Source organism: Agelaius tricolor, unplaced genomic scaffold, assembly GCF_023055355.1.
Source record: "Agelaius tricolor isolate 1412-34295 unplaced genomic scaffold, bAgeTri1.0.p SCAF_9, whole genome shotgun sequence".
Classification (NCBI taxonomy): domain Eukaryota; kingdom Metazoa; phylum Chordata; class Aves; order Passeriformes; family Icteridae; genus Agelaius; species Agelaius tricolor.
The window spans coordinates 2,956,541-2,966,592 of record NW_027269269.1 but is presented as its reverse complement, the minus strand read 5'-3'; the positions used below and the strand labels follow the sequence as shown (position 1 = coordinate 2,966,592).

At 44.1% G+C, this 10,052-nt stretch overlaps 1 protein-coding gene across 3 annotated transcripts in view; it reads left to right on the top strand.

Moving 5' to 3' along the window:
• Positions 1–6,124: 6,124 nt before the first annotated feature.
• The window catches only part of CDK8 (cyclin dependent kinase 8), a 69,035-nt gene continuing 65,107 nt past the window's right edge, over positions 6,125–10,052 (top strand). For 2 of the 3 annotated variants that reach the window (XM_071434030.1, XM_071434029.1), the window contains exon 1: positions 6,126–6,450. In XM_071434030.1, coding sequence (XP_071290131.1) covers positions 6,323–6,450 — 128 coding nt within the window. In that variant the 5' untranslated portion in view covers positions 6,126–6,322. Of the gene's footprint in view, positions 6,451–10,052 lie in introns of all 3 variants that reach the window. The other variant, XM_071434031.1, reaches the window with a different exon arrangement.

Genomic DNA, 10,052 nt, shown 5'->3' with positions numbered 1-10,052 from the left:
TTCCAACATTCAAGGTATATAGTGTGTCAAAAGGATGGGGCCAGGCTCTTTTTGGTGGTGCTGAGCAATATGACAAAGGGCAATGGGCCCTTTGAAACTGATGCACAGGACATTCTACCTGAACATGAAGAAGAACTTTTTTACTATGCAGATGACTGAGCAGTGGAACAGGCTGCTGAGAGGGGTTTTGGAGTCTCCTTCCCTGGAGATATTCAAAAAGTTGTCTGGACACAACCCTGCTTAACGTGTTCTAAGGGACCCTGCTTGAGCTGGGAACCTGGACCAGATGACCATTGTGGTTCCTTCCAACCTGACCCATTCTGTGCTCCTGTGAATACAGAAAATTGATTACCAGGACGTGACTACTACCCTTTACATGGCTCTTGTTTGCCTGTGTGTGGAATACGATGCCCAGTTTGGGGGTCTCCAGTAGAACAATCCTGATATGGAAAATTCCTGATGAATTGGAGTGAGTTCTGCTGAGTGCACGAAGATGGTCATGGGGCTGGAGCACTCACCATGTGAGAGAGGCTGTGGGCTCTAGGACTTCTTCCAGCTGGAATAATGGGCAGCCTGCCAATACTGACAAGGAGCTTACTGAGACAGACAGAGGCAGGATTTGTATTGAGAGAAGGACAGAAAAATTCACCTGGAGGTCCAGAGACACTATGGAATCTCCCTCCATAAAGGCTTGAGTGGAAAAACCTGCAAGCAACCTGAATTTAAGAGTAGCCTGCTCTGAGCAGGATATTGTCCTAGATATCATCCAGAGTCCTTTCCAACCTTAATATTTCTATGATTATATGAAAAAATATAAAGTTATATTTAATTTCAGGGTTTACTTCCTCTCAGGCAGGGCTTTTCTCAGTAACAAAAGTGACCACAAGTTCATAGCCTGAATTTTCAAGGTTTGCAGAGGCAGAATCAGAGAATCACTTAGTTTGGAAAAGACTTTTAAAATCCAGTCCAAACCATTAACCCAGCACTACGCCACTAAACCATGTCCCCAAGTGCCACATCTGCATGTCTTTTGAATACCTCCAGGGATGGTGACAACTGAATCTCTGTCAGGAGCATAACATAGGCTGATTGTTACCGTAGGTGGTCCCAAGTCTGGCAAACAGATGTTTCACTGAACACAAGCACAACTCTCCTATACAGCACCTGGATCCAAAGGACTGATGTATGTTTGTTGGTAGCTTGCATTCCAGCCAGAATCTAGGATGCTTTGTTAGATCAGTTTTATAGTAAAATATAGTTGAGTGGAAAAAAGCCCAAGACATTGTTTACAGAGGAAACTGTTTGTAGAATCAGCACTTTAGTTATCTGTATTACATAAACTGCTTTTTTAAGTGCTGCCACTACTCAGCTCATTCATCTGCACATAAAAATTGCAAAGTTTCTGAAAAATACTCAGACTGTGCAAGTATGACAGGTTTTTTTTACATACAGAAAAGGAAAAAGTGCCACCACATTATTGTCTTGCCTTCAGCTTTCCCTGGACTAAACAAAAAATTGAAGATGTGTAGCACTTAGCAGGACTGCACTTTTTCAGTCAATACCAAGCTGGGAACACTTCAGTCACCACTAAAGAATGTCTGTATGGGGATATGGGAAAATTTTAGCAGGTAGCTACAGCTTCATGAAAAGCTTTCTGAAATGCAAAAGTATGCTCAAATTAGGCAAATTAATAAGTGGAATGAGCACACACTCTAATGGCATGGGGAGACTGTTGTAGGTTATCTACTTATAAAATACACAGATGAGAAAGCAAAAATATTAAAGTTTGCTTTTCTTTATTTTTATTCTGTTTTTGAAGGCAAAACAAAAAGCAAGTAGTTCGCTGTACACTTCCCAGCTGTAAACTTTGCTTCACAAACTTTGACTCTAGCACTAACACCATGGCCACAAGCATGCAAACTCACACCCCTTGGGGTAGATTGTTTTTCTGTTGTAATCTTAAGCTGCTCCTTATTGCAAGTTTAGAGTGGTTTGTTCCATGTACCCCCTTCAGTTTCCTCAAGGGTTTTGCCCTGAAGTTGTTCACTACTATTTTCCCGCCTAATCTTATGTCACTCCCCATGTCAATCTCTTGGCACTCTTGGCATGGGCCAGGGCCAGGAGGTAGGGGCTGGCCGGAGGATGACCAAGAGACTGCCTGTGTCAACCCCTCCCAAAACCAGCTTTGCTCTCAGTATTGATGCTCCCATGTCATAGTTGAGATGGTCACAATACAAAGCAACACTGCATTTTCAGAAGGCTTCAAAATATGCATGCTTTTTATACATTCTTACAAAACATAAGTTTATACTTTATTCATTGGTCAGGAAAGACAAACAAAGTGCTTATTGAAATAGACAGTTGCAGATTTCTCTTATTTGTCTTCCTCTCTTTCTTGGTTTCTACATCAACGACCTTGGTAGGAAATTCTTTCGGGGTAAACATGGATTCTCTTATCAAAATTCTCACAAAATTTTGGCTCACAGAAGTCGCTGCAAAACTTCTTCCACACACCCATCCCCCAGGTGACAGTGTTTACTTATTGTCACAATCCAGCCTGTTCCCAGAAAATCCAGGCTTTCACCTGAAAGACAATTCCCTGAAATATATTCAGAAGTGTTTAATGGTGTCAGTCTTCCTTGACTACTGTTCTCTCCGGTCACAGCTCGCTTTGATAACTGTCTCTAACCCACTGCACGTTACCAGTGCTAACATAGTAACAGTGGCTTTCCTGTGGAGAAGGAACTTGGACATCCTTCACATCTGTAGTGATGCCAGACCAAAAAAATGTCAAAAGTGTGTGTGTTCTGGGCATATTAGGATTTACACAAACTCAGAACAGAAGAATATGCTAAAGTAAACCATGGATGTTGTTAGAGGAAAAAAGAGAAATAGGAAAGCTCCAAAAATCTAACTTCAGCAGGATGTGTTAAGCATATATTTTTAAACTGAGTCCTGAGAGAGCATGAGAGAAGGGAATGAAAAACAGGCAGTAAGAGATAAGAAATCCTCTCAATTGAAAGGGCCACTTTCAATTGGGGATGGAGACCTGAGAGTCAAGAATACCAGATCCTGATTGTGTCTGTGTCTGTCTTTTGAAAAGCAGACCACAAATAAAACTTTTCCTTGAAATTATATTACACTGTGACAGATTTTTAAAATTAAGCACAGAAAGTACGCATCTTTCCATAAAAGAGAGTTGAAAGTTGACCTTGAAATGTCAATATTTATTTTTCATTATAAAAAGAGCCAAAGTGTGCTTTCTGTTTCAAATATCTCTTGAGTTGGGGACCATACATCTGAACTGGTAAAATCAAACACTGGTTTCAATGCAAGTACCTGAAGTGAAAACAGAGCGAAGGTGCACCAGGTTTACAGCTACACTCATTCTGGAAGGCATACAATTCAAATGGTATATAAAACTAAGGAAAGAAACATTCAAGCAAACTTGTAAATATTCTTAGAACAGGACCAACAATCTGGAAAAGAAGATATCTTGGTTGTGGTTTTGATTTCTCAGAGTTTGTCAAAGTATGGAATTCTTTCCAAATGTTTTATGCAAATGTGAAACATAGCACAGGTCATCAGAAAATGAATCTGGATTGTCTGTTCTTGTATTCTTTCATGATCTCTTTCCTTTCTAAGCAGACATTGTTTGTCTTCCACACCTTGCAATGTTTCAGCTCGGGCTGGACTAATCCCAGCCATTAATTACCATGCAGTAACTGGATCCATGTGGAGGAGTTTGGATGTCCATTGCCTCCACAAAAAAGTGATTAATAACACAAAGAAGAGTACAAAGTTACAGAAGTGTGGTTATTGCTACCTCCCCTGCTGATAGGACTGAGGGTGGTGAGCAGGCCAGAGGTACTGTATATGGTGTGTTTGGCCATGCAAGCTTGGTCCCTTACTGTCCCTCAAAGTCCCCAAAGCCCCAAAGCAGTCCCTGAAAGCAGAGATGGGGCTGAGAAGGATGAACTTTGTCAAGTGGATGGCATCTTCCAGATTGTTTGATTTCTGCTGGGCTGCCCTGACCTGTGTCTATTTGGTTGGTATAGTGAAGTACTGGGCGATGTACTAAAATTTAGTTGATTTGCTGGGCAAATAAAGTGTAATTTTGCTGCTTCTCTCAATTGCACTTATTTTTTGTAACACGTGCCTAATTGCTTTATTCAACATACATAATATCCCTAACAACTACATAGCAACACACTGAAAGTCCAACTGTGGGCATCTAACATGAGTCTGATTGAGTGATGCCAGCCTGGGAAGCAGGCACAGTCCCCAATTTTCAGTACTAATGTGTACATGAAAATTAAGACTTATAATTGAAAATTGAAATGATTTTAGATGATTCCAGAATGTTGTTGCTTCTTTCAGGAGCTTTCACGTTCTTTGATATCTCTAAGTTAGGGGATTTGAGTGCCTACTTACTTATTCAATATGTTGCATTCTTGACATGAAACGTGAAGCATGCATGCATGACTATTAAAAATGCCAAAAGCTGGGCTGTAAGGAGAGATTGCTGTAGCTTTAGTTTAGTTCCAAGCTGCCTGTTCTACACAATTACCAGCTGACTTTGTGTTGGGTGGGTGACTCTGGCTCGGTAAGCCAAGGACAGGAATTGGGAAATGCCCAGTTACTGGTCACATACAAGGGCCTTGCTAAACACAAGAGTTTTTGTATTACATCCCTGTAGTAAAATGCAGGGCAACCCCGACAAAGGGAGGAAATGACGAGGAGGACTCCATGCATATCAGAAGGCTAATTAATTACTTTATTATACTATATTATTCTGTGCTATATTACACTGTATTACATTACATCTAAACTGAATCTGCCCAAGGACTCAACTCCACTCCACTGCCCAGAATCTCGTGACTGTCTGCTGACCGACAGTCTGCACACGCGCTTGGCCTTGATAGGCCAAGGAAAAAAACAACATCACTTTGGGTAAACAATCTCCATATTGCATTCTATTTTTGCACAAACACAGGCGTAGCAAATGAGATAAGAATTGTTTCTTCTTTCTCTGAGGTTCCTTGCTGTGATTCCCAGAAAATATCCTTGGGAAGCTGTGCCTTGCTTTTCTCTGTGAAGAGAAATGCGGCCATACATCCTGACTGATCTCAGCAGCCACACAGAGCAAGTTTGTCAGCACTGTGACATCCATCTGTGTTTTGAATGCTGTGAGCAGCCAGGGACAGCACAATAAGAAAGACATTAAGCTATTAGAAAGAGTCCAAAGCAAGGCAACCAAGATGGGGAAGGAGCGGCTGAGATCACTTGGTCTGTTGAGCCTGGAGCAGAGGAGACTGAGGGGAGACCTCATTGCAGTCAGCAACTTCCTCATGGAGGGAAACAGGGGAGCAGGCACTGATCTCTGCTCTGTGGTGCCAGTGACAGGACCGGAGGGAATGGCCTGAAGTTGTGTCAGGGAGGTTTAGGGTGGATATTAGAAATAGGTTCTTCACCCAGAGGGTGGTTGGGCACTGGCACAGGCTCCCCAGGGAAGCAGTCACAGCACCAGCCCGACAGAGCTCAAGAAGTGCTTGGACAACTCTCCCAGGTCCATGGTGTGGCTCTTGAGGATGGTCCTGTGCAGGGCCAGGAGCTGGACTCGATGAACCTAATGGATCCCTTCCAACTCAAAAGATTCTGTGATTCTCTGATTTTGTCCATGTTCATAGTTATGGAATTGTCTTAATTATAGAGATGCTAAGAGATGCTCAGAGCAGCAGGGACCTCTGCCCTCGCCAGCCTGGATCGAGCCGGGGACCGGGATATTCACGGTAGCCGAGGCCCCGGGAAGGGACCGAGCGCGGGTCGCGGTGGCTGCTGATGGCAGGCCCCGTGCCCCTCGTGCCCTGCCCACGAACTACAGCTCCCGGCATGCAGCGCGGCCTGGCCTCCCTCCCTCCCTCCCTCCGCCTGTACTACACCTCCCGGCGTGCGGCTGCAAGGCACGCTGGGACGGCCCCTTCCACGTGGTGCGCTGCTCGCGGCCGGGGAGGTGCCCGCGGTTTGCGACGTCTGTTTGCGGCAGCGCACGCGGGCGCGGCCCCGAGAGCCCGCCCGGGGACCGGCGGCGGTGCTGCTCCTGGCGCGGGGAAGGGAGGGACGGAGGGAGGGAGCGCCGGGGGCTGGGGCTCGGAGCGAAGGGAGCAGCTCCGCCGCTGGATGTTCCGCGGGCGGCGCGGGGGCCTCCTCCTCCTTCTCCTCCTCCTCCTGCTGCTGCTGCTGCCGCCGCCCGGTGTGTGCGGCGGGGCGGGGCGCGGCTGCCGGGGGTGGCGGCGGCGGCGGATCGCGGCGGGCGCCCAAGATGGACTATGACTTCAAGGTGAAGCTGACCGGGGAGCGCGAGCGGGTGGAGGACCTCTTCGAGTACGAGGGCTGCAAGGTGGGCAGGGGCACCTACGGGCACGTCTACAAAGCCAAGCGCAAGGACGGGTGAGTGAGCGAGCGAGCGAGCGGCTCCCCGCGGGACCCCCGGCCCGCCCGCGCCCTCCTTCCCCCGGGCGCCTCCTGCCCCGCAGGCTCGTGTGCCTCCCCCCGCTCCCCGCGTTAGTGCCGTCCTTTCTCCGGCCCGGCCGGATCCCCGGCCGGCCGGCGCCTGGCTCCCCCCGGGTCACTGCGAGCCCCTCAGCGCTGTGCCGGAGTCGTGTTTCGGTAGCGGGTGGGCTTGGAGAAACAAATTTTGCGCCCGAGGAAAACCGTTCCCTTAATGGATTCTCGTTATGAGTAAATTAGTGGCCGCTTATACCGTTCAGCCTGATCTTCGGCTCATAGAACAGGGTTTTTTTGTTGTTGTTTTTAACAATGCCTTTTTTTTTTTTAATATGATTTATTACTTGTAGTCACCATTTTGGGTCGTCTTGCTGGCTGCTTCAGAAGCCAAAGTCTTCTCGTGCTTTTGGGGCTTTAGAATGCTTTAAACCACCTTTTGTGTATGAGCAGTTCTTGTTCTAGACCTGAGTAAATTAATTGCTTGGCATAAACGTTTTGAAGAAAGACCGAATGAAACTGTCATTTAGGTTTCCCTCTTCCGTGGCATGGCATCACTTGCTGAACAGCGAAACAATAGGAAGTAGAGAGCAGGAGAAACGGGAGAGGCACGGGTTGTGCCTGTAGCAGGTTCTAAATTTTGAATTGCATCTAATCTTTCTCTTAAAGTCTCACCGCAGTGGTGCTCTGTATGCACCAGTAAGGTGCATTTCAAAAGTCTGGCTATTATTTTTACATTGAATAAATAAACTTTTAAAGCAGACAGTGGTCAATCATGGCCAAAATACGATCTGGTTGTGTTTACATAAGCTTTTGATTCTAGAAGGAAATGCTCTGACTGTTACGTGGAAAACAGCTGTAATGAAAATGGTTGCACCTTGTCTCGTCTCTGTATTAAACATGCTGATATTAATTGCAGCACAGTTACTTCAGCCTGAATTTTGTTTGATGGTGGGAGTCAGGTAACTACTTTTTTGCAGAACTTTTATATTTGGATCCTTCCAACTGTCCGTAGGAAAAAATCTTATCTTGCCCAAATTCTCTCTATTCTGGGACGACAAGAGGAAAAAAAAAAAAAAAACCAAACCAGTTATAAGTGTGATAAGCTGATAAGCTGTTGCCTCAAGTCTCCTTATATGCAGGCACAAATGCTGCTGATATACCCAGCCCTGGTTTCTCTGCCCATACAGAGATCTGTAATATGAAAAATAAGTCGAGGTACTGAAAGATAGGGCTACATTTCTAATGTTTGTGTCAGGCAGCTTTGCAGCTGTTCAGCATGTTGGACTGCAGCAACGTGTAGGGAATTCAGCATGTCGTACTGCTGAAGCAGTTTTGGTGAAATTATCGGTCTGCTTGATGTTGTTTGGGAGAGAATGTTTGAAAATGCTGCTGTTTTGAGAAACTACAGCAAAAAATGGAATTGTTTGCTTTAAAAATGGATAGTTGCTCGAACGTGGTTTTACAATAGGATGCACATGTTTTTAGATTTTCACTTTTGATGAGGGAGGAAATCAAGATATGGTATTTGATTAAAGTTTGGGGGGAAAAAAGAAAAAGATAAACAATGTATATTGTCTCCTTTTTTTCTTTGCTTTGTTGTTCATTTAGTGCCTTGTTTCCCATCCCTTTCTGTAATACCTCCCTTTTGCCTTTCTGACTTCTGAAAACTTTTTCTTTTAAATATCCTGTGTAACTGCCCTTGGACGGTCACTAAAATATATAAACTAGAAGCATCCATACAGCTTGTAATACGTTTGTACATGTGTGATCTTAAATTATAAGGGTGGAATTAGGCTTGAAGTTGAGGGTTTTGTTTACATCCTTTTATCCAGAGGGAATTAGTTAAATCAAAGAAGCAAATAATAACATTTAGTAATAACATTTAATGTTCCTGAAGCTGTAGTAATGGATGGAGGTTATGTCCTGTGGTGGGGAGTTCCTGCAGCAGAGTTCAGTATTTGTTTATTTGTACATGCATATATTCAAAACATACTCTTGCATTGTTTTAGTAATGGTAAGTAATGATGGATCAATAATTTTTCAGTTGTTTCTAGAGTCTATACAGCTCAAACTTTATTTTTTATATTTCCCTTGAGTTTACAAGCGTTCTTTTAAACTTTGCTACATGATTCTAATTCTTAAATTAAAGTAGCACAAATCTTCTAAGCTATGTATGGTAATTCTTGTAGTACTTTGAAGAGTGGCATGCAGGACTGCAAATACTTTGTTAACAGTACTGGTTCAGCTTTTTCTTTAATGACATCTTCTACTATGGATGACTAAGAGATAGAAGGATCACAAAAAATAACTAAATTTTAGTAATTGAGTTTGTGCAAATGTTTCTTCTAAGGCCCTTGGTGATAAAACCCAGTTCTAGAATACAAGCAGCAGTCTCTGTAGTACAGCTGCAGTCTTCACCTCCTTTTTCTTTTATTTTTATTTTACTGCTTTACATGTTTTAGAGCTGTCTCAGAGGTGCAGTAAGGCAGTTGAAAACTAGATAGCAGCTCTGTATCCTAATCCTAGGAAGTTAATTGCATCATTGGATCTACACAGGAGTATTTTGGAGGACAGTCTTTCAGGAATCTTGATGGAGTGAGAATCCTTCTAATGAAGGAGAGGTGTCCTGTGGTATGTGTGCTGGTGACCAAATAGGAGTGTAACCAGGGTTTCTTTCATGCCTTGCTCCAAGAAAAAATGCCAGTGTAGCCCTGCAGTGCCCTTTGCCACAAGGTGAGGCTTGGGGTCTTTACTGGTCCATCTCAGAGGATCACCAGGTACAGCTCCATGGACATTTCTCACATATTACTTGCCAAACTTGACCCAACTGAATCCGAATCAGCTGAGTGACAGTGTCAGGCATCATAATTGGGCTCTATCTGATGCATTGCCTGCAGCACAATGGTATTCTGGAGTTTTTATTTTAATCTCTTCTATTTTAAGTTTGTGGTCTGTCTAGGTGGTTGAATCTTCCTGGCTTTTTATTGGATGGTGGTGTCTTTTTCATCAGTGCAGTACCTGCAGTGGGCTCTAAAACCTGCTTAGAGCAAAATCTGGAATTGATGGAGTTTATTTTTATAGCAGAAAGATGTACAAAGAAGCATTTGACGCTAATGGGGTTTATTTTTGTAGCAGAAAGGTGTACAAGAAGACATTTGACTCTAATGGTATGCACTGGGAAGGGAACACAGGCATGGCATGGTGAGCATCAGTCTTCAGATAAAGGAACTGTTGCTCATCTCTAGTGTTTGTAGGATAGTTTACCTTTTTTTTTCTTTGGGTCCAGAAAATGTCAGTTATTTCCTGCATAAAATTTGCCTTATGTGCCACTTGGGTGCTCCCTCAGGAACACTGCTCAACCCTGCTATTAAATCTACCTATTTGACTTATGCAGGACTTGTAAAATACGCCAGCAGTTTTTGTTGTGTGAACTGGCATGCAGATCTACTGTTTTTACTTTTTTTTTTTTTGTCTGCAGCTCCTTGGGAGCTGAGTGCCAGTCATGGGCTGACTGAGGTGGCAGGACACCGGGGTCTCTGGTGCAA